General features: G+C 63.3%; 2 protein-coding genes across 9 annotated transcripts in view; one reads left to right on the top strand and one right to left on the bottom strand.

Moving 5' to 3' along the window:
• LOC140901098 (inositol polyphosphate 1-phosphatase-like) overlaps positions 1-23,692 on the bottom strand; it is a 49,229-nt gene that overhangs the window by 16,984 nt on the left and 8,553 nt on the right. For 2 of the 8 annotated variants that reach the window (XM_073319318.1, XM_073319314.1), the window contains exon 1: positions 951-1,039. Coding sequence is in view for 2 of the 8 variants with exons in the window: in XM_073319311.1 (XP_073175412.1) it covers positions 951-1,425 (475 nt within the window). In the remaining 6 variants the exon portion in view is untranslated. Of the gene's footprint in view, positions 1-950; positions 1,658-8,190; positions 8,356-23,353; positions 23,468-23,692 lie in introns of those variants that run through there. The other 6 variants (XM_073319317.1, XM_073319313.1, XM_073319315.1 and 3 more) reach the window with 5 other exon arrangements.
• Positions 976-23,625, top strand: GDF11 (growth differentiation factor 11). The gene is made up of 3 exons (XM_073319321.1): positions 976-2,279; positions 19,352-19,725; positions 22,615-23,625. Exons 1-3 carry the CDS (start codon positions 1,886-1,888, stop codon positions 22,993-22,995), a joined length of 1,149 nt encoding a protein of 382 aa, XP_073175422.1. The 5' UTR covers positions 976-1,885; the 3' UTR covers positions 22,996-23,625.

Raw genomic sequence — 23,692 nt, forward strand, 5'->3', positions numbered from 1 at the left:
ACATCCGGTTCTCAGGCCCCTGCATGCAGCCGCTGATCCCAGCCCTTCCCTTCCACTGCTGCCCTCCCCTGCACCATAGTCCCGCTCATGGCCTCCAGCCACTGCGGCCTGTGTCCGTCTGGCCACCGCACGTGGCTCCTGGTGGCCATCCAGCAGCTGTCTTGCTAAAGCTGAGTCTACTAATGCTGCACCAAGGTCCCACCCTGCCTGGCACACCCCTGGATCCCAAAGACCCCCAGGGAGGAGGCTGGCAGGGCTGGCTTATGTGGGGTCCTCATTTCTCAAGCCCTGAGTGTGCCTAAGGCTCTGCATCTGCCCCAGCCTGCAGGTTCCTTGCCAAGGCGGGGCTGTGGGTGCAGCACCGGGGCTGGGGGCTGGAGGGGGAGAGCTGTGGGGCATTAGATGAGATTCCCAGACGTTAGAGCTGGGCAAGAGCTTTTGGGGTCAAATAATCCATCCTTAGTTGTGCTGGTCTGGGTGCCCATTTCCAGGCTAGTTGAGATCTTCCAGGCTGATCTGATCTATCTCTCTATCCATCCCCCACACCCCCTCTTTCAATCTATCTATCCATCCCCACACACCCCCTCTACCAATCATCTATCTATCCATCCCCATACACCCCCCTCCATAAATCCCCTCTGTCTATCCCCACACACAGCCTCTATCTAATCTATCTCCCCCCACACCATCTGTCTATCTCCCCACACCCCCTCTATCCATCTATCTATCCAATCTATCTATCTATCTATCTATCTATCTATCTATCTATCTATCTATCTATCCCCCCCACACCATCTAATCTATCTATCCACCCCCGCCCCCCATCTAGAGCAGGACAGGGAGACCTGGGGATTTTCACTGGATGATTCGCTACTTGCACTTGGCTCCCCTCCGCCTCGCATCGCCCCGGGCCTGTCCCCCGTGATAGCGGCTCCAGCGCCCCGTCTCACCTGGCCGGCTCTGCCAGCGGGCAGCGGAGCAAGGCGGGCGGCGGTCGCCGGCCCCCTGGCTGGAGCGGGAGGTGCCGGGACTTGTCTCGCAGGGCGGAGGGGGGATCGCTCGCGTCTCGTGCTTTGGGCACCGGTGCCAAGGCAGGGAATGGCCGGGCCACGTCCGGGTCCGGCCCCTCCGGAGCGGTGGGACCCGGGCAGGGAAGCAGCAGCTCCCAGGTGCCAGGCGAGAGGCTGCGCCGCACTGAGCGCCGGGCAGCGGAGGCGCCGGGGGCGAGACCTGGGCAGCGCCAGCCGGGGACAGGAGCCGGCAGGAGGCTTGGCACGGACCCCCCCCCCGGCGATGGACGGGGACGCGGCGGCGGCGGGTGGGGGTCCGCAGCTGCCGGCTCGGGCCGGCCGGGGGGCTCAGCCGGGGCCGCTGGCTCTGACCCGGGGCAGACAAACGCTGCTTTGGGTTCGCCCCCCGGGCCATTTCACCCCGGGCTCTGGACCTGCCCCGGGGCGCGTTTATTTCGCCGCAAGCAGCAGCTCCTCCAAAACCCAGCCCTGCCGCGGCGGGCGGGGGGGTCCCTGGTTCTTTAAGGGGCGGCCGGGCCGCCCCCTCCCCCGGGCCGGGCGCGGAGCAAGTGGCGGAGCTGGGCCCCCCTCGCTCGCGGCTCGTTCCCCTCCGGTGACAGCCCTTTGGCCAGAGGATCTTTTGTTGCGTCCCCAGCCAATCAAGGCTTTTTACGACACAGTTCAGTTGGGATATAAAACCCCGAGTCTTTCTGGCTCCCCCCCCCCCGGCCAGCATCACTAGTTACCGGCTCCCACCCAGCCGGCCCCGGAGAACCTCTGCCCCCATCAACCCCCCCTCCCCAGGGCAGCCAGCCGCGGCCCGAGTCCCAAGTCCGCAGGCGGGGGGAGGCAGGAGGGGAGCCGTCCGTCCAGCCATGTCGGTGCGCAGGTCCCCGCTCTTCCTGTGCGCCCTGGCGCTGGCCGTGGCGCTGGCCCCGGGGGAGGTGGTGGAGAAAGGGGCCGGCGGCGGGCAGCGCCCCCCGGGGCCCGAGGCGGAGGAGCCGGGCTGTCCCGTCTGCCTGTGGCGGAAGCACAGCAAGGAGATGCGGCTGGAGAGCATCAAGTCGCAGATCCTGAGCAAGCTGCGGCTCAAGGAGGCGCCCAACATCAGCCGGGAGGTGGTGAACCAGCTGCTGCCCAAGGCGCCGCCGCTCCAGCAGCTCCTGGACTTGCACGACTTCCAGGGGGACGCCTTCCCGCAGGACGAGTACCTGGAGGAGGACGAGTACCACGCCACCACCGAGACTGTCATCAGCATGGCCCAGCAGAGTAGGTGGCTTCTTTGTTAACCAGCCGGGGCGGGGGGGAGCGAGAGGCGAACTTCATGGGGACCCCCCCGCCCCCGCTGGGCCGGAGCCCCCTTCCCCGCAGCCGGGTCCTCGCCGCCCAGGGGCCCGGCTACTTTGCGCCCTTTCCACGCTGCGGGCAGCGCGAGTTGCAGGGGGAAGCGCCTGGGGGTCCCTGCGCGGGGGGCGGCGTCGCAGGCGGGCTGGGCTCCGGGCTCCTGCCTGCTCCCCTTGACTAGCAGATCGGGGGGAGGGTGCAGCTCCCCTGAGGGGCTATTGGCTCCCACCCCCGGCCGGAGGAACCTGGTGCTGAGTCCTGGCGCCTGCAAAGTTCAGGGTCCGCACCCCGCGAGCAGAGGCCGCTCGGGGCGTCCCGCGGGGCTGCGGGTCATTGTCTGCGGCCGAGCTCCGCAAACGCGGCTGCCGCTGGGGCCGGCTGCGAAAGTTTGGTCCGGTTCCGCCATTGGCCCCAAGTGAGCCAGGCCCCGGGAGCGCTGCCCCCCGCAATTCGCCAGGGGCTCCCCTCTGCCCAGCCTGGGCTCGGCAGAGGGGGTTTTCCCTGGCGGGGGTGCGGGCAGCTGGGCCGGGGCTCTGGGCATAGCCCAGCTTTGGCTCCTGGGAAGCAGATTGGGGGCAGGGGTTGCTCCAGTTGGCCAAGGGAGAAAGTTAGTTTGAAAGCATCCCGCAGAGGGCAGGGGCCTGACAGGAGAAGTTGGGGTCTCTGCTCCCCAGGATTGCAGGCAGGGCTCTCTCCCTCCTTCTGATGGGGGTTGGGGGCAGGAGCCCAGAGTGGGCAGCTGGAGCCAGGCTCTGAAGGTGGCACGTCAGGTCGCCACATCAGAGGCACTTGGCCCCCAGGCAAGGCCGCTCCAAGGTGTCCCAGGCCCAGCGTTGGCTGGCAAGCAGGAGATGCCCACCTGGGGCTCATGGGGGGAGATGGGGCAGGTGGTGCTGCCCCTGAGCCTCCTCCATGGGGGACTTCTGGCTGATTGGATGGGGGGCCCAGCGGAGCGGGCAGCCCCAAAGCAAGTGACCGGGACAGATCCCGACCCTGGCTTGGGAGGCGCTGATACGAACCGGCTGTGTGTAGCCCGCAGCGCGGACTCAGACAGGGCTAGCAGGGTCCTGGGCTCACTGGCCCAGCCAGTGAGGTGCTGCCCAGGCAGAAGCAAGGCTCAGCTGTGGCAATGAGGGCATCCCTGCTGGCAGGACATGCAGGCTGGGTGCCAATCCCGGCTCAGAGCGGGGTCGTCTAGGGTTAGCATAGGGGGCTGCAGGCCAGGACTCATAGGGTCTAATGCTGTTTCTGTCACTGACTTATGGTGTGTGCTTGTGCAAGTCACATTGCTGCCCGACACCTCAGTTTCCCCATCTGTGGGTCAGGAGTGAGGGGAAGCAGCAGAACTGAGTGGGGGGAGCCCAGGGCTGGGCTAGCAGGGGGCTGAAGGTCAGGAGTGAGGGGCACCAGCCAGGCGTGGTGAATGTGGGGAATACCATCAGCTCTTGACTAAACCGGCGCGTTTATTGCAGTGGAATAGTTCTGAGTCCAGCTGGGGTGAAAGGAGCCAGGCTGAGAGCCATGGGGGCCAAAGGCCTCTGTCCAATGAGCAGGTGGATGTTAGAGAGCGGCTGGGTGATGCCCGTGTGCCTGAGCGAGCCCTGCCCTGGTGCTCTGTCTCCTTGGCCTCCACGTTCAGCTGGGCTGGTGGGTTTTGCAGAGCTGGCCGGGGCCAGTGCAGGTGAACCACCCGGGGAGCAGCTGCTTTCTGAGATCTCACTGCTCTTGGCACCACCTGGGCCCTTGGCTGCAGCCTCTGCAGAGGCCGGGGTGTGAACGGGCCACAGGATTGAGCTCCCCAGCCTGCAGCTGGGGCCCGCTAGGGCAGAGGCGAGGCTGCTGCTGGCTGGGCTGACCTTGCCCTGGAGATGCCCAGGGACTCCAGTGTCACCCAGCCCCTCCCCAGCAGCAGAGACCCACAGCCTGATCCCAGGGGCTGGGCTGCCTCCAGGGCAGGGCAATAAATGGAACCTCCTTCCCTGAGGGGGCTGACGGATAGGCTGTGAGTGCTGTCACCACCAAGCCTGGGACAGGGCAGTGAACAGAGAGGACAGAACAGGGGAGTGCAAGCAGGGGGCAGGGCGTGGGGCCAGGAGGTAGGGTGTGCAAGGAGGGGCCTTCTCAGACAGGGAGCTGGTGGAGGGGGTTGCCCTGCGATGGCACAAATGCTGGATCACGTCTCTCAGAAAACAACCTGCCATGGGAAGCAAAGGGGGCTGGAGAATCTAGGCATGCTGAGGGGTTGGGGGAAGCAGGGGTGGTAAGATCTGTGGGGCTGCAGGATTAGTGACCGTGGGAGTTCAGCCCTCAAAAGGTCCACGTGTCCGTCCGCTCTGTGTCCAAACTCCCTGAGTTGCCAATGAGTTGCTGACCTCCCGGGTCTCCGCACTCCAGGGAATTTCACAGAGCACTAAGTGCCATCCCCAGAGCTCGGGGAACCAGGGACTGGCGTTCAGGCTTTGCCCACAGTGATCCTCCTTGTTAGCTCTGGTATGCGGTGGCTGCAAATCTCTTGGTCGGCCATACCCCCTCATCTCCATGCTGCAGCTGCTCCAGAGCCCAGTGAGTACTGGGGGGTGGGAGTCACCCACAGTGCAGTCTGTGTGGGGGTCTGGATAATGCAGCATAGCGGGAAGGGGTGCTTGGATACGGGCCACTCTCTTCCAGATGAGACTTACCACCAAGCTCCTGGCCACCTGTGGTCTCTAAACTTCCCCTGGCATGCTGCCTCCGAGATTGAGGGTGCCAAGACGAAATCCCACCTCAGGAAATTACATTCTCCCTCCAGCTGAGCATATTCTGGGGTTTCCTTCACTCAGACCCACTGAGACTTCACCTCCTGTGTCTAGGTGCATGAGGCAACCCGTTTCCCCTGGCTGGCTCTGTGACTGATGTCTGACTCCATTGTGAGCTGTCTCCATGAGGGCGGTCTCCTTTCCAATCTTACTGCAATAGGCCGTTCTGTGTCCTCCGCACCTTCTCTTCCCTCCAGGTGGGATCCAATCTAATCCAATCCTTGCGATTGTGCCACAGGGTAGCCGGATGACATGGCCAAAGCACCGTCACCATCTCTAAGTACTGAGACGTGGGTCTTCTATGTTGGCTACACAATCTCTCCAGTTCATTCCCAAGATTCTTCTTAGACAACACTGGTGGAGTGCACCCAGCGTCCTGTTGTGTACTTGGACCCTCAGCCACCTTTTGGAGTGCTGGGAGAGCAGGAGCAGTAGTGCTGGGAGAGCAGGAGCATTGTATGATCTCATATTAGTGTGTAGATGGATCTTCTTCCTCTTCCAGATGTTTGACAAATGGGAGAATGATCCACAGGCTTTGCTGATTCTTGCCTTCGCTGTAGTGAGCTGCTGTTAGCAGATATTGTACTTCCAAGATAGACAAAGTCATCAACTCTTCCATACTCTTCTCCATCAATCGCACATCAGCCAGCATGGACAGCATTCTCTGGCTACACGGTCTTGGTTTTCCACATGCTGATACGAAGTCCCACTGGGGCAGCTTCTGCTTTTTTGCTCAGAAAGAATCTTTTCATTCCATCCAAGCTGGTATCCAGGATGACTATGTCATCTGCAAAATCCGACTCACGCAGCTTATCTCCAGCCCAAATGATACCAGCGGCCTGCAGCCGTCACTCTTCTCGTCACAGTCTGTGACCGTGCAGAAGAGAAGCCACCTCGCCTCACAGCAGTAACAATCTTTAACCATTCTGTGTCTCCGCTCTGTCCTGATGCAGATTAGCAATCTTTGCTGGGATTTCACAGCGTCTCCCGCTCGGCCTACACTACAGCCTTACGTCTGTATAAGTAAGTCACTCACCCCTGAGCGACGCAGTCCTGGGGCAGACAGCACTATGCCAGCAGGAGGGCTTCCCGCAGCACAGCTCCGGTCTCTCGGGGAGGTGGGGTTCCTCTGCTGACAGGAGAAGTTACCCTAGCAGCCCAGACCGCCTCTTCACCAAGCGTACCACTGTGCTGCCACAGTGCGGTATGTGTAGACAGGCCCGCAGGATCCTCCAGAGGGTTTATCGGGGTTTATCATGGAAGTTAAACCCATCTTCTGCTGAGACGCTAAGCCACTCTCAGCATCTCCTCAAGGTGAAAATCTGCTCTGAACACAACTTTCCGGATCAAAATCCAGCCCGCTCTCCACCAGGAGCAATTTTCATCCTATTCAAAATGACCTTCTCCAGGTACAGACAGGAGGCCCCCCCACTCCAGCAGCCACAAATAAGCTGGTCCCCCGATGACACGTCTTCTCCCATCCATGGGACAGAGCTCCTTATCCCAAACCGTCCTGCACTCCCTGCACGTGGCATTCCCTGCCACCTCCTCTGCAACTCTTTACCGTCCAGCATCGATCTCAGCATCGCCTGGTGCTTTCCCGCTCTTCAATTGGTTTATGGCCTTAGTTACTTCCTCAAAGGTGATTGCTTCTAGTGACATAGGTAAGCCTGCTAGTTCTTCACATCTCTCGGTGTGTGACAGCGGTTCTGGCTGGTCGAGCACAGCCTGGAAAGGTTTCACCCAACGGAATCTCTGTGCTTCCTCTGGGGTTAAAATTGTACCATCTCGGACCTTCACAATGCCACAAAGGTTCGAGACTTGTGATGCCAGCTGTTTAGGTACTAGAAAAAAGGTTTTAGAATCCCTTCTCTCATGCACCTCCCCAGCTTCTCTCACTTGATTTTCCATCCATTCTCTCGTATCTCTCCTGGCTTTTCACTTCCTTCTCTTTGTCTGCAGGGTCTTGTTGCAGAAGAGCTCTCATCTTGTTGAATTATCTCCTTTCGTTCTTCCCTCTCTCCAGCAAGCCTCCATGTGTCTGGATGGAGCCGTTCTTGTTTCCGAGCTCTCCCCTCCACTTTAACCCTGGCTGCTTAAAAACGGCCATTGTTCTCCCTCCATCAATGTCTCTAACTCTTCAAATCAACGGCTAAGTAGCAGATTGAAAAATGCCTTCGCTGCTAGATCTACTAACTTCCTAGCATCATAGAGACCCTCTGTCTTGCGCTGCTTCACCTTTGTTAGTTCTAGGTCGATTGTCCCAATAACAAGATGGTGGACACTTCCAACATCAGCTCTTGTGTGCGCCCTGCAGACCCCCAATGACCCCTTGCACTGATCTGTTGTGCTGGGTTACTGGGATTGAGGCCCACCCCAAAGCGGGCTACATTGCAGGCAGAATAGTTATTGTGTCACTCCTGGGACTATCTCTGCAGTGTGTATTGGCACGGCAAACAGGTGAAGCTCATAGAGAACTGCCCTGAATTCCCTGACACTAAACCGATGGCAAACACATTCCACTTCATCCCACACCGCGTGACAGGAGGAGCAACAGACACCGACTCATTGGGAGCCAAACCCGCCAAACTGAACGGATGCTGCAGCTGGGGCTTTCCGGATCGCTGCCGTGTCCTGGCTTCGCTATATAATACGAGGGCCGTCTCTCAATTAATTGTCTAATTGTCACAGCTAGCTATCTCCAGACAGCCCCTCCATCTGTCCATCCGTCCATCCATCCCCCCAGATATACATGCAGCTACCACAACTTCCTCTCTCCATTCATCCCCAGACAGCCCCCTCCTCTCCCTCTCAGACACACACACCGCACCTTATTCCCATTCTAATCAGGGCTTTGCTCCCTTCGAGCGCCCCCAGCCACAGCGTTGCTCCCAGACATACCGTCCCTGCATCCTGCTTTCTCCTGGCCTGGGACAGGCCCTGGCAGCCAGTCCTCGTGCCCCTGGCTCTGCGTGGTGATGCCCTTGGGTACGTGGGTGGCCTTTTGTACCTCGCTGGATGTGATCAGCTGGGACACTTACCAGCAGTCCTGGGACTCACTCTGCCTGGAACTCTCAGCCCCTGGGCCTGACCTTTCCTGGGGGCCACGTGTGGAGGGGTCTCCGTTCCGCTTGGCTGGGTGGGGTCCCGAACCCCTTTGCAAGTCTGGCTCCTTGGGAGCGGGTTGTTGAGGTGCTTGGAGTCAGCTGAGGGAGCAAGTGCCACAGAGCAGAGACAATCAGTCCCGTCCCCCCCGACAAGCCTTGGCCATGCTGCAGACAGAACTGGAGCTCTGGGTGGGGGCAGCATTCTCGGTAGGAACCTCTCCAGCTTGGATCCAGCCCTGGGGTGGGGGTGAGGTCAACCCAGGCAAACCAGAAGCAAAGAAACCAACCATGCCAGACACCAGGGACGAGTGGTACCTAGTCTCCCACTCTCCAGCTAGATGCGTGCAGGGGAATGGTGGAAAAGTGCAGCCTGCCTGTCCGGACTGGGCCGGATCCTGGGGTTGGAGCAGCGCCCCCTGGGGGCAGCAAGAGGAGAAGGCACAGCAGGGACTTTTCAGTCATGCCTCCGGGTCCTCAAGTGGCTGCTCACACCTCATTCCCTAGTGGTTAGAGAGAGGTGGAGGTGGGAGCCAGGATACCCGGGCTCTGCTTTGCCACTGACTCACTGTGGGAACTTGGGCAAATCACATCCCAATCCATGCCTCAGTTTCCCCAGCAATGGAAAAGGCGACAATTCTTGCCATTAGTTGCATCCCTGCAGTATCCTGTCACCCAGGATGGGCCATCTGTGGCCCAGGTCCCACTGCACTGGGCAAAGCCCAGACAGCCACCGCCCAAAGAAGCTTACAGTCGAGGTGTGATACTGACCTTGGCCCCAGCTGGGCTAATTAACTAATAGTGAATCTCCTATTTCCAGTGCTCCCTGGATTCTGCAAACTGCAGGGAGGTGGTCACTGGTGGGGCTCTAACCACTAGACACCACTGCCCTCCCAGAGCCAGGGAGAGAGCCCAGGAGTCCTGGCTCCCAGGCCCCCTGCTCTAACCCACTAGACTCCGCTCCCCTCCCAGAGCTGGGGATAGAACCCAGGAGTCCTGGCTCCCACCCCCCCTGCTCTAACTCACTAGGAAACACTGCCTGTCTTTATGCTCTCCCAGAGGGGTCCTACTGGACTCTGGTGCCTTCTCCCGGGGCTGATCCAGAGTCTGGGGCCCTTGACTTGATCCATCCTGAGCCCAGCATGCCCAGGATGCAATACACAGGTGCCCCTGCAGCCCTGGCCCTAGGATGAGCCCATGGGCCAGTGCAGCACATGGTGAAGTGCCAGTTACCCAGCCTCAGGGTTGGCTTTGGTGCCGGAGTGTCGGCTGGCAGTGAGGGTGGGCCGGGGCGTCTGGCCAGGCTGGAGGGGTGTGCAAAGGCCGAGCGGAAGGGGGGCTGAGGAATGGTTCCCTCCAGCAGCTCATGGACAAATTTCCTTCTTGAGTATTCATAGACTGGAGCGGCTTTGAAATTTTATTACCCATAAAATTGAGAACACGCCAGGGGCTTTGCTCCACACCCGTGTGAACGTTTGCTGCTCCCCACCCGTCCCCCCAGTCCCTTCACTTGCCCCCCCCAAATAAATACCAGAGCCCCGTCCCACCCCACCTGACTGCTGAGGGGGGAGAGAACCTAACCACCGTCCACCCTCAAACCCCTCACCCGTTTCAGTGGGGCCAAAAGCCCCATTAGGAGGGGCCGTCACAGGAGGAGAAGGACTGGCTTGTGGGATCCTAGGGCAGGTGACCCCCCCCAACTCAAGCACCAACCCCCCCATGCGCTGTCTTCCAGCGTTATTATTATGAATTTCGCTTGGCAATTGCGGGTTGGTTTTTATGGTTCCTGAACAGAAGGAAAGGAAGGTTTTATAGGCTGTAGGGCCCATAAACCTCTCAGGTTCTCCTCACCCTCCCCACCCCGCCCCTCAGCACAGCCCCCCCCCTTTTTTTTAACTGCACAAGAAACTAGGGAAGGTTAATTGGGTCCTAAAACCATTTATTGGCTACCCGTGACCCTGCTGACCTTTGGGGTGGGGGGAGGGGAAGTTAATGAAGGGAGATTAAGGGGGGGCACAGTGTGAAACCCAACAAATCTCACTCTCAAATCCCACCATTAGGGTGCCATGGAGCCCAGAGCAAATTAAAAAAGCTGAAGGCAGGCTGCAGGTCGGGAGTGAGGGGCACCGGCAGAGCTGGGGGGAGCCCAGGGCTGGGACAGCAGGGGCTGCGGGTCGGGAGTGAGGGGCACCGGCAGAGCTGGGGAAGGGGGGAGCCCAGGGCTGGGAGCGCAGGGGGCTGCGGGTCGGGAGTGAGGGGCACCGGCAGAGCTGCGGAAGGGGGGAGCCCAGGGCTGGGAGCACAGGGGGCTGCGGGTCGGGAGTGAGGGGCATTGGCAGAGCTGCGGAAGGGGGGAGCCCAGGGCTGGGAGCCCAGGGGGCTGCGGGTCGGGAGTGAGGGGCACCGGCAGAGCTGCGGAAGGGGGGAGCCCAGGGCTGGGAGCACAGGGGGCTGCGGGTCGGGAGTGAGGGGCACCGGCAGAGCTGCGGAAGGGGGGAGCCCAGGGGGCTGCGGGTCGGGAGTGAGGGGCACCGGCAGAGCTGCGGAAGGGGGGAGCCCAGGGGGCTGCGGGTCGGGAGTGAGGGGCACCGGCAGAGCTGCGGAAGGGGGGAGCCCAGGGGGCTGCGGGTCGGGAGTGAGGGGCACCGGCAGAGCTGCGGAAGGGGGGAGCCCAGGGCTGGGAGCCCAGGGGGCTGCGGGTCGGGAGTGAGGGGCACCGGCAGAGCTGCGGAAGGGGGGAGCCCAGGGCTGGGAGCACAGGGGGCTGCGGGTCGGGAGTGAGGGGCACCGGCAGAGCTGGGGGGAGCCCAGGGCTGGGAGCACAGGGGGCTGCGGGTCGGGAGTGAGGGGCACCGGCAGAGCTGTGGAAGGGGGGAGCCCAGGGCTGGGAGCCCAGGGGGCTGCGGGTCGGGAGTGAGGGGCACCGGCAGAGCTGGGGGATCCTAGCAATGGAAGAGAGGGAGGCTGAATCTCCTGGAAGAGCAGGATGGATGGATGGAGTGAGAGTCTCTGGCACTGGTGCTTACACAGCGCCTGTGGCTGCTGCTAGACCAGAAACATGAAGGGTGACAATTGTACCAGCAGCTCCCCAGCCCTGCCAAGGCCCCCGCAGGGACCCGCCTCTTGGGGTGAGGGAGCTCTGGCCTGCTGGGGTTTGGCACCTCCAGGCCAGGACTGGGCTCCTCCCACTCCAGTTCACACAGGCTGCCTGAAGCTTCAGCACCAGCTGCCGGCCCTAGCGACCCGGGCCAGTGGCCAAGGGCTCAGTGCCCTGCGAGCAGGCCCACGCGATCCCTCTGCTGGGGGGTTGGCACCCAGGGGATTCAGGCTTACAGGCTGGAGCCAAGCGGGGCAGCGCCAGGCCTTGAAGTGGGAGCCAGGGCTAGTGGGCTCGGATCAGAGCTGCAGGGCTGGGAACCCCCAAATAGGCAGGCTGGGGGGCAGGCAGCGTCAGCCAAAGGCCCCTGAGCCACCTGGTGCCACTGGGCCATGAAGCTGCAGTGCCCAGGCCCAGTTCAGCCTAGAGCCACAGGTGAGCCTTGAGCGAAGCACAGAGCCCCATGCCAGCCCCGGCCTGGAGGAGTCAGAGCTGGGAACAAATAGCCCCTCACCCGCGCACACTCCACCAGTCCTCAGCTGCAGCCGGTGTCCGGGAAACTTTCTGCCCCGGTTGCCAGGGTGACAGGAATAGCATCTTGGCACCGAGGGCGGCCAGTGTGCCAAGAGTAGCCTTAGGGGGCACGGTGCCTTCCTCGGCAGCCGCTGCACGTGGTGGGCAGCATGGTGGGGAGCAGGGGTGGGAGTCGCCCTGGAGGGAGATCCCTGCCCCACACCCCAGGGGCTGATGATGCAGGAGTCCTGAAAAGGGTTAGTGGGGAGGCAGCTCAGGCACACACCTGCCTCTGGAGGCCAGGACTCGTCTGCCTCAGGCCACAAGTGACACAAGCTTCATGGTCTCACCAAGGGCTGCGGGTCGGGAGTGAGGGGCACCGGCAGAGCTGGGGAAGGGGGGAGCCCAGGGCTGGGAGCACAGGGGGCTGCGGGTCGGGAGTGAGGGGCACCGGCAGAGCTGGGTGGGGGGAGCCCAGGGCTGGGAGCTCAGGGGGCTGCGGGTCAGGAGTGAGGGGCACCGGCAGAGCTGCGGAAGGGGGGAGCCCAGGGCTGGGAGCGCAGGGGGCTGCGGGTCGGGAGTGAGGGGCACCGGCAGAGCTGGGGAAGGGGGGAGCCCAGGGCTGGGAGCACAGGGGGCTGCGGGTCAGGAGTGAGGGGCACCGGCAGAGCTGGGTGGGGGGAGCCCAGGGCTGGGAGCTCAGGGGGCTGCGGGTCAGGAGTGAGGGGCACCGGCAGAGCTGGGGAAGGGGGGAGTCCAGGGCTGGGAGCGCAGGGGGCTGCGGGTCGGGAGTGAGGGGCACCGGCAGAGCTGGGGAAGGGGGGAGCCCAGGGCTGGGAGCGCAGGGGGCTGCGGGTCGGGAGTGAGGGGCACCGGCAGAGCTGGGGAAGGGGGGAGCCCAGGGCTGGGAGCGCAGGGGGCTGCGGGTCGGGAGTGAGGGGCACCGGCAGAGCTGGGTGGGGGGAGCCCAGGGCTGGGAGCGCAGGGGGCTGCGGGTCGGGAGTGAGGGGCACCGGCAGAGCTGAGTGGGGGGAGCCCAGGGCTGGGAGCACAAGGGGCTGCGGGTCGGGAGTGAGGGGCACCGGCAGAGCTGAGTGGGGGGAGCCCAGGGCTGGGAGCACAAGGGGCTGCGGGTCGGGAGTGAGGGGCACCGGCAGAGCTGGGTGGGGGGGGAGCCCAGGGCTGGGAGCTCAGGGGGCTGCGGGTCGGGAGTGAGGGGCACCGGCAGAGCTGGGTGGGGGGAGCCCAGGGCTGGGAGCGCAGGGGGCTGCGGGTCGGGAGTGAGGGGCACCGGCAGAGCTGGGGAAGGGGGGAGTCCAGGGCTGGGAGCACAGGGGGCTGCGGGTCGGGAGTGAGGGGCACCGGCAGAGCTGGGGAAGGGGGGAGCCCAGGGCTGGGAGCACAGGGGGCTGCGGGTCAGGAGTGAGGGGCACCGGCAGAGCTGGGTGGGGGGAGCCCAGGGCTGGGAGCTCAGGGGGCTGCGGGTCAGGAGTGAGGGGCACCGGCAGAGCTGGGGAAGGGGGGAGTCCAGGGCTGGGAGCGCAGGGGGCTGCGGGTCGGGAGTGAGGGGCACCGGCAGAGCTGGGGAAGGGGGGAGCCCAGGGCTGGGAGCGCAGGGGGCTGCGGGTCGGGAGTGAGGGGCACCGGCAGAGCTGGGTGGGGGGAGCCCAGGGCTGGGAGCGCAGGGGGCTGCGGGTCGGGAGTGAGGGGCACCGGCAGAGCTGAGTGGGGGGAGCCCAGGGCTGGGAGCACAAGGGGCTGCGGGTCGGGAGTGAGGGGCACCGGCAGAGCTGAGTGGGGGGAGCCCAGGGCTGGGAGCACAAGGGGCTGCGGGTCGGGAGTGAGGGGCACCGGCAGAGCTGGGGAAGGGGGGAGCCCAGGGCTGGGAGCGCAGGGGGCTGCGGGTCGGGAGTGAGGGGCACCGGCAGAGCTAAACTTGCCTATATCTGCCATGCTTGGCCTGGCTCCCTCCTCTCCCAGATTGTCACCTCTCTGCCCACCCGCACCCCCACCTTTGCTCTGTGTCGGTCCCTGGTGCAGGGCTTGGGGGCTGCCCGCTGGCTGAGGGCCCCTGAGAGCTGTGGGTTGGTGGGGCCTGGCACAGCTCTGGGTACCGGTGTCCCACAATGATCACTGCAGCCGCCGCTCGCCAGGCCCCGGGGGCGCTGCAGAGTCCTAGGGCTCAGTGGCTGCAGAGGCTGGGCTCAGCCCCTGCCTGGGCCAGGGATGAGCACAGTGCCCGTCCGTCCTGCCTTTCCCCGAATACTGTGTGCTGCCCCTGAGGCTCGGAGACCTGCACCTGGACCTGGCATGGGGCCACACACCTGGCACCCCTGCCTGAGCCCAGCACCCAGCAGGGCCCTTCTTGGGTTGGGGGGGCAAGTGGAAGACACCCCCCCCGCATCTGCTGCAGTGCCCTGAGGATCCCCTTTGTCTCCCTCCCACCCTCCAGCCCCCGCATGGTGCCAGCCCCATCGTGGCCTCTCCACACTCTTCCTCAGATCAGCCAGAGGGAGGCGCTGCAGAGCGTAACTGGCCATGGCTCTGCCCCAGCAAGGCCAGGGGACTGGAAGGCAGAGAGCCGTGCTGTGGCTTTAAGAGCTGACAGGGAGGGGAAGGGGAAGGGGGCAGAGAGAGGAAAGTACTTTTATGGGCTGCTCCCAGGAGAGTGGGTTTAATAGGGGGCTTGTGCTCAGCAAATTGCTGGGAGGGGTTTGTTAGCAAAGCACCGCAAGGCCCCCCGGCCCCTGTCACTTTGGTTTATGGGAGCCCCTTGTGGGCGCGGGGGGCGGTGCGGAGACATTCCTGGCCCCCGGTTGGTGTCATGACCCCTATCTGTTAGTGGAGGCCTCAGTTCACAGCAAATGGCCCAGCGCTGCAGCTGGGTGCTATTAAACCTGACCGGTGCGTGTGCGGGGGGGGCACCGGGCGAGGACGGGGGAGAAATTCCCCGCTAAATTCAACCCAGATGTTTCCCCAAAAGGGAGGGTCAGAGCCAGCAGCACTTTCGGGGGATGGGTGTGCACAGGGTGTTGCATGTGTGCCAGAGAAAAAGTTGGGGGGCATCACCCCATCCTACCTAGCTCCCCCCATTCCCATCCCCAAACCAGCTCCCCCTATTCCTGCCCAGCAGCCAGCTCCCAACCCCCCTCTGACAGCGCCCACGGCACCTGGCCCCACTCTGACAGCCCCCACAGCAGGGGGCTCCCAACCCCCCTCTGACAGCGCCCACGGCACCTGGCCCCACTCTGACAGCCCCCACGGCAGGGGAATCCCGGACCCCTCTGACAGCGCCCACGGCACCTGGCCCCACTCTGACAGCCCCCACGGTAGGGGGCTCCCAACCCCCCTCTGACAGCGCCCACGGCACCTGGCCCCACTCTGACAGCGTCCACGGCAGGGGAATCCCGGACCCCTCTGACAGCGCCCACGGCACCTGGCCCCACTCTGACAGCCCCCACGGCAGGGGGCTCCCAACCCCCCTCTGACAGCGCCCACGGCACCTGGCCCCACTCTGACAGCGTCCACGGCAGGGGGTTCCCAACCCCCCTCTGACAGCGCCCACGGCACCTGGCCCCACTCTGACAGCGTCCACGGCAGAGGGCTCCCAACCCCCCTCTGACAGCGCCCACGGCACCTGGCCCCACTCTGACAGCGTCCACGGCAGAGGGCTCCCAACCCCCCTCTGACAGCGCCCAAGGCACCTGGCCCCACTCTGACAGCCCCCATGGCAGGGGAATCCCGGACCCCTCTGACAGCGCCCACGGCACCTGGCCCCACTCTGACAGCGTCCACGGCAGGGGGCTCCCAACCCCCCTCTGACAGCGCCCACGGCACCTGACCCCACTCTGACAGCCCCCATGGCAGGGGGCTCCCAACCCCCCTCTGACAGCGCCCAAGGCACCTGGCCCCACTCTGACAGCCCCCATGGCAGGGGGCTCCCAACCCCCCTCTGACAGCGCCCACGGCACCTGGCCCCACTCTGACAGCCCCCACGGCAGGGGAATCCCGGACCCCTCTGACAGCGCCCAGGCACCTGGCCCCACTCTGACAGCATCCACGGCAGGGGAATCCCGGACCCCTCTGACAGCGCCCACGGCACCTGGCCCCACTCTGACAGTGTCCATGGCAGGGGAATCCCGGCCCCCCTCTGACAGTGTCCACGGCACCTGGCCCCACTCTGACAGCGTCCACGGCAGGGGAATCCCGGACCCCTCTGACAGCGCCCACGGCACCTGGCCCCACTCTGACAGTGTCCATGGCAGGGGGCTCCCAACCCTCCTCTGACAGCGCCCACGGCACCTGGCCCCAATCTGACAGTGTCCATGGCAGGGGGCTCCCAACCCCCCTCTGACAGCGCCCACGGCACCTGGCCCCACTCTGACAGTGTCCATGGCAGGGGAATCCCGGCCCCCCTCTGACAGTGTCCACGGCAGGGGGTTCCCGGCCCCCCTCTGACAGTGTCCACGGCAGGGGAATCCCGGCCCCCCTCTGACAGTGTCCATGGCAGGGGAATCCTGCCCCCCCCCCTCACAGCCCCCATGGCAGGGGGTTCCCGGCCCCCCTCTGACAGTGCCCACAGGAGGCTGGTGTTGGCAATTCAGCTAGGGCCATGCTGCCCTCTGCAGCTCTGTTCCCCCCTCTGAGCCAACAAAGCAGGGCGCTGCTCAGCAGAAGTCACCTCACAGCCCCATGTCACAGAAGGGGCACAGAGACAAGGCATGACTTGCCCTAAGGTCACATGACAAGTCAGCATCAGAACTAGGAGTAGAACTCAGGAGTCCGGGCTCCCGGTCCCCCCACCATCGCCCTTTTCTCTGGGCTCTGGCTGAGCACCGTCATCATTATATTTCCCAGCTCCAAGGGGAAAGACGAGGTTCTGTTAGAAATGGCTTGGCAGTCCTGGGCCTGCATGTGACCCTGGAGCAGAGCCAGGACTGGGGCTCGGGAGTTTTTTGGTGCCCTCCTAACCCCCAAGAATGTCCTGAGTGCCCCAGCTGAGGGCTGCCAAGGAGAGAACAAACAGAGCCAGCTAGCAGATGGGATTCTTTGCACAGGGCTCTTGCAGGGAGGCACAGAGCTGGTCTCCTTGGGAGAACCTGGCCGTCCCCCTGAGCGGTGCGCAATCAGGGGCAGGACCTGAGTTTTACATCTCATGCAGCACCGCATCGGGTCCTCAATTCCTCCTACCCCAGAGGGCAGCATGTCCCTAGTTTGGGGGGCTCCCATCCCAGCGCAGACCCAGCCTCAACACTGCTCAAGCTGGCAGGGCAGAAGCTCCCACACAGTCCTGGGGACGCAAAACCTCCATGGCATGGGGAGGGGCCTGCTTTTCCCCCGGGCTCATTGTTCTGCTCTGCTTGCAGCTAAGTGCTGCAGAATTGCCGAGTTCCTGGGATTTGGAGGCCCAGACGTGTGTTTGCTGCTCCCCACTCTGTCTGCTGTGCCAGTTCGGCTTGGATAAATGTTTCCCTTGGCAGATGCCAGCCTGTTCCTGGCAGCATTCCCCATCCCCCCTTCCCCGCCAATCTCCAGGGAAGGTGCACACTTGCCCTTGGTCACAAACAAGTTATGGGAGACGTGGTGAGCACAGACGCCCTGGCTCCCAGCTTTGGGGCAGGGCTGAGTTCAGGGAGTTCACCCAGAGCCAGACATCCTGTCCAGGAGCCTTGCTGGTTCACGTCACCAGTGGTATGAGTTTCTTAGGACTCAGCACCCCTGCTAGTCCCATTGTAAGTGGGCAAACAGCACCCATACAAAGGAGGCAGCATGCTCCCCTGCTGGCACCCCCATTGTCCTTACACAAAGACGACTTGACTGGACCAAATATACCCCTCTCCCGCTCCCAGCTCCCATGGCCTGCCCCCTGGCCCTTTCGGGGTCACCCAGGCAGTAGAAACCTGAAAATCAGTATAGGTTTGAAACACACCACCATTCCTGCAGATGCTGCAGAGGTGGAGGAGAGCTCAGCAGGGGGCGCTCTCCCCTGGCAATCAGAGCTGACCCCGATGCCCCAGTGTGGCGCTAGGGGGCACTGTTCTGCAGGCAGCAAGGGGGGGGTCAGCAGGGGGCGCTCTCCCCTGGCAGGCAGAGCTGGCCCCATTGCCCCAGCACAGCACTAGGGGGCACTGTGCCGCTGGTGGTGATATCTGGCAAGTGAGGCTCCGGGGAGAGGCCATGGTTTTCGCAGGGCTCAGGGTGTTAATCTTGGCCTGGCACTTTCATCCTGCTGCCCCTCTAATTTTTCCTGGAGTTGCCGCTGGATGCAGGCTCTTCCCTCACCATCCTAACTCCTTGTGTAGCTTTGCTGGAGCGGTTACACAGCTGGCATGTTCCACCCCAGAGGTGGCAGCATTGCAGGGCCAGGTGGGATGATCCAGGCCTTCTCAGGTGGAGGAAGCTAGATCAGGGCAGGGGATTATTAGATTTTGGTGGAGGTGTTCTGGTAACAAAGAGGAGGGACTGCAAAATATGATCCTCAACACAAAGCTGGGGATAGAAACACAGAGTCCTGGGATCCCCAAATCGCCCCCCAAATTCACCCTGGATTGTCTGCTTTGAACCAGCCACATTCTGCCCCCCCACGCTATTGATCAGTGCCCAGCCTCACCCAGGCCTGGATTCACCCTAAACTCTGCCCACGTTTGAGGCCTCAGCCCCATAGTGCCGGGCTCCTGGGTTCCACACCCCGAGGACTCAGTGCTTAGTGTTGGAAACTGGAATCCAGGGATGACGCAGTGAGTCCTTGGTTTGGGGGTTTGTCCAGTTCTGTGGGGGAATTGCTCCCTTTGGGGTGCAGCTGAACTCCCCGAGATCAGACACGCAGGAAATGCTGGCTCCGGTTGTTCCTGACAGAGAGGCCGTCAGTTCCCTGGCTGTGCACTGTGAGGGTTGAGGGGGCTCAGGATTCCTGCTCCCCCCGAGCAGGGTTTGCTCAGGGGCTGCTTTTCTGACATAGGTGGAAAGCGGATCAGTGACAGGCAGCTTGGAAGCAATGCACCATGGGCTGGTCCTGGCAAGGTTCCACCCTCCCGGCTCGGCACATGTGCCTCAATCCTGACCCATAGCCCCGCCCTGCTATGTCAGTCTGGGGAGCCATCCCCCGCTACCCACAGCTCTTCAGTGCCTCGGGAACTCCCCCCCCCCCCCCCGCCCACTATTCCAGCATTGGAACCCCCCGGCTCAGCCACTGCCCCTCAGTCCCGACCTGCAGCACCACGTTGATCCCTGCCTATGTAATATCCGCAGGGGGGTCACTAACACCTCACGGCATTGGGGTCAGAGGCCAGATGCAAGCCCTTAGTGCAGATACAGGGAAAATGACCTAATGACCTGTTACCCGGCCTTCACCTCCCAACGCTCTAGGAGGAGTTCCCAGTCAGCCCTTCGCTGGCGAGGCCCTGGCTGTGGCTCCTGGGGGCCGGGTAGTGGGTGTCCAGAGCCGGGAGGCAGCTCCACTCATATGTGCTTCCCCCCTCCCCCCCGCAGCGGACCCGGTGGTGCAGATAGAGGGGAACCCCCACTGCTGCTACTTCAGCTTCAGCCCCAAGATCATGTTCACCAAGGTGGTGAAGGCCCAGCTATGGGTGCACCTGCGGCCCGTGCAGCACGCCTCCACCGCCTACTTGCAGATCCTGCGCCTCAAGCCCGTCACCGAGCAGGGCAGCCGCCACATCCGCATCCGCTCCCTCAAGATCGACCTCCACTCCCGCCTCGGCCACTGGCAGAGCATCGACTTCAAGCACGTGCTGCAGAACTGGTTCAAGCAGCCGCAGAACAACTGGGGCATCGAGATCAACGCCTTCGACCCCAACGGCAACGACCTGGCCGTCACCTCCCTCGGCCCCGGAGCAGAAGGGCTGGTAAGTGAATACGCAGGGGTGGGGACCAGCCCGGCCCCGCACAGGGCTCTGCTGGCCTTGGCAGGGGTGACTGGGAGCTCTCCACTGAGTCAGTGCTGAGCCCAATGTCCCAGTGCAAGGCGGGGGGCTCAGAAGGGGGCGCCACGCCGCAGGGAGCGGGGGGCTCAGAAGGGGGCGCCACGCCGCAGGGAGCGGGGCAGGGGGCTCAGAAGGGGGCGCCACGCCGCAGGGAGCAGGGCGGGGGGCTCAGAAGGGGGCGCCACGCCGCAGGGAGCGGGGGGCTCAGAAGGGGGCGCCACGCCGCAGGGAGCGGGGGGCTCAGAAGGGGGCGCCACGCCGCAGGGAGCGGGGCAGGGGGCTCAGAAGGGGGCGCCACGCCGCAGGGAGCGGGGCGGGGGGCTCAGAAGGGGGCGCCACGCCGCAGGGGGCGGGGCGGGGGGCTCAGAAGGGGGCACCACGCTGCAGGGGGCAGGGGGCTCAGAAGGGGGTGCCACACCGCAGGGGGCGGGGCGGGGGGCTCAGAAGGGGGCACCACGCTGCAGGGGGCGGGGGGCTCAGAAGGGGGCGCCACGCCGCAGGGAGCGGGGCGGGGGGCTCAGAAGGGGGCACCACGCCGCAGGGGGCGGGGGGCTCAGAAGGGGGCGCCACGCCGCAGGGAGCGGGGCGGGGGGCTCAGAAGGGGGCGCCACGCCGCAGGGAGCGGGGCGGGGGGCTCAGAAGGGGGCGCCACGCCGCAGGGGGCTCAGAAGGGGGCGCCACGCCGCAGGGAGCGGGGGGCTCAGAAGGGGGCGCCACGCCGCAGGGAGCGGGGCGGGGGGCTCAGAAGGGGGCGCCACGCCGCAGGGAGCGGGGGGCTCAGAAGGGGGCGCCACGCCGCAGGGAGCGGGGCGGGGGGCTCAGAAGGGGGCGCCATGCCGCAGGGAGCGGGGCGGGGGGCTCAGAAGGGGTCACTCTCCTTTCAAAGTCAGTGCTGACCACAGTGCACCCCACCCTTGGGCTCTCCTCAGCACAGATCGTAACACAGCACAAAATTCTGCTCCATTTTCATATAATGGGTGAACTCTGCTTAGGAGAGACCCAGAATACTGGCACCAAGATGGCAATGGGGGCTGCGGGTCGGGAGTGAGGGGCACTGGCAGAGCTGGGGGGCTGAGGTGGGGGGGCCCAGGGCTGGGATAGCAGGGGGCTGCGGGTCGGGAGTGAGGGGCACTGGCAGAGCTGGGGGGCTGAGGTGGGGGGGCCCAGGGCTGGGATAGCAGGGGGCTGCGGGTCGGGAGTGAGGGGCACTGGCAGAGCTGGGGGGCTGAGGTGGGGGGGCCCAGGGCTGGGATAGCAGGGGCTCTGGGTCTGGTTTAGTACTGTGTACCCCAGAATGGCTGAAGCCCGATGGCTCAAGGAAGGCACAGACCCGTTACCCTCTGGGTTCATTATGCTCTCCCCATGAAGGGGGATTTCTGCCGGAGCCCCGGGGAGCCAGGCTGATGCGGAGGGTGTGGTCTAGCCCCTTCTGATTCCCAGCCACCCCAGAGCCTCTTTCCTCGCCATCAAGCTCCCCAGCAGCAGGCCTGGTATGGAGGCCACTGTGCTGCAGGCCCAAGGATGGCTGCTGATGGGGACGCTTCTTCCCGTCAGTTTCACCTGCCAGCCTCAGCCTCTGCCTGTTCCTGGGCAGAAGGGAGAGGGGTTGTCTTCTTCTGCCCAGGCCCACAGCTGCCTTCCCGCGGGAGCTGCATTGTGTCACCTCTCAGACAATCTGTCTGTGCACCCAGTGAGGAGATGGCTGGCTCCTGCCCAAGCCTGTCCTGTCTCTGAGTCCCCGGGCCAGCAGTAGCTGATGGGTCAGACTTTCCTAGTCTTCTAGCTGTCCTGCTGACAAGATTTATGGCTCCCCAGATTCAAATCATGCTGGAGCCCAGTGCAGGACGAGGCTGAACACTGGGGAGGAGGGAGGGACCCACTCAGCCTAGTGACACAGAGCTCAGCCCAGATCACGGCCTGCATTGCCTGGCACCCAGCTACAGGGTGAACCTCTCCCCACACTTCATCAGGGCCGGCAGAGGGCAGATGAGGCTGGATTAGTAGACGAAATCAAGGGATTGGCTAGAGATGGATGGCTGGGTGGACAGGTAGCTAAGGAAGGATGACGGATACAGAAGGGTGGCTAGGTGGATGGAGGCTCGGGCTGGGGTGGACAGGGATGGCTGGGTGGACAGGTAGCTAGGGAAGGATGACAGATACAGAAGGGTGGCTAGGTGGACGGAGGCTCGGGCTGGGGTGGACAGGGATGGCTGGGTGGACAGGTAGCTAGGGAAGGATGACAGATACAGAAGGGTGGCTAGGTGGACGGAGGCTCGGGCTGGGGTGGACAGGAATGGCTGGGTGGACAGGTAGCTAGGGAAGGATGACAGATACAGAAGGGTGGCTAGGTGGACGGAGGCTCGGGCTGGGGTGGACAGGGATTGCTGGGTGGGCAGGTAGCTAGGGAAGGATGATGGATACAGAAGGGTGGCTAGGTGGACGGAGGTTCAGGCTGGGGTGGACAGGGATGGCTGGGTGGACAGGTAGCTAGGGAAGGATGATGGATACAGAAGGGTGGCTAGGTGGATGGAGGCTCGGGCTGGGGTGGACAGGGATGGCTGGGTGGGCAGGTAGCTAGGGAAGGATGATGGATACAGAAGGGTGGCTAGGTGGATGGAGGCTCGGGCTGGGGTGGACAGGGATGGCTGGGTGGGCAGGTAGCTGGGGAAGGATGGGTAGGCAGAGGGATGGGAGGTTACGGCTGGTTGGTTAGGGGAGCTGGTAAGATGGCTCTCTGCAGCATGCTCCCCTCCCCAAAGGCTGGCCCTAGCTGCCCCGGGGATGAGGCTCAGCTATCTGCTCTCCCCCCAGCACCCCTTCATGGAGCTCCGCGTCCTGGAGAACAACAAGCGCTCACGGCGCAACCTGGGGCTGGACTGCGACGAGCACTCCGCCGAGTCCCGGTGCTGCCGGTACCCGCTGACTGTCGACTTCGAGGCCTTCGGCTGGGACTGGATTATTGCCCCCAAGCGGTACAAAGCCAACTACTGCTCAGGCCAGTGCGAGTACATGTTCATGCAGAAGTACCCGCACACCCACCTGGTGCAACAAGCCAACCCCCGGGGCTCGGCCGGGCCCTGCTGCACCCCTACCAAGATGTCCCCCATCAACATGCTTTACTTCAATGACAAACAGCAGATTATCTACGGCAAGATCCCGGGCATGGTGGTCGACAGATGCGGCTGCTCTTAAAACCCAGCTGGTACTCCCCCAGCCCCGCTCCCGTGCTCCCGGCCAACCAGCAAGAGTCATCGTTGCTTCCCCCCTTTTTTTTATACATATAAAAAGAACAAACATTAAAATTCTTTTGTGAATGTCGGGGGAAGGGGGGAGAGACAGAACACCCCCAAGAAAAACGAACAGAACCCAAACTCTCCCGCGCTTCGCCATGCACTGTGCAATAAGCAAACGTCCCTACCTGGGGAGGGCCAGCTGGGTACCGCTTTTCTCCCAAGGCAAGTCTGCAAAGGCATTATCCCCCGCCCCCTCAACCCACCCTGTCATCGGCATCAGCAACCAGCTGTGGCTCAGTCAGAGAGGTGTCTCTTACCGGGGTTTGGTTCTTGGAGGACTAGCCGATCCCTGGGCGGCCTGGGAGCGAAATGGTTAACGCCGAGACGGCAGGACAGCGACTCTTCAACCGTTTACAAGCCGTGGAAGCTTTCTATGTGTTTAAGTTAAAAACAGAAAATCAAAACAATTGCCTGGAGCTGGAGCTCACAGAAACACACAGGATATTTTGTACGGCGCGAGAGACGAACTGAAGAACAAAGCGGCCTGGTAAAAAGGAAAGATACCCTGGATCACTGGCCTTATCTTTCCAGCAGTTTTGTTTTCGGGGGGGGGGGAGGACGGGAGGGGGAATTTCAGCTGCCTGCCCTTTGAGAGA

The sequence above is a fragment of the Lepidochelys kempii genome, chromosome 20 (assembly GCF_965140265.1).
Source record: "Lepidochelys kempii isolate rLepKem1 chromosome 20, rLepKem1.hap2, whole genome shotgun sequence".
In the NCBI taxonomy this organism is placed as follows: Eukaryota; Metazoa; Chordata; order Testudines; family Cheloniidae; genus Lepidochelys; species Lepidochelys kempii.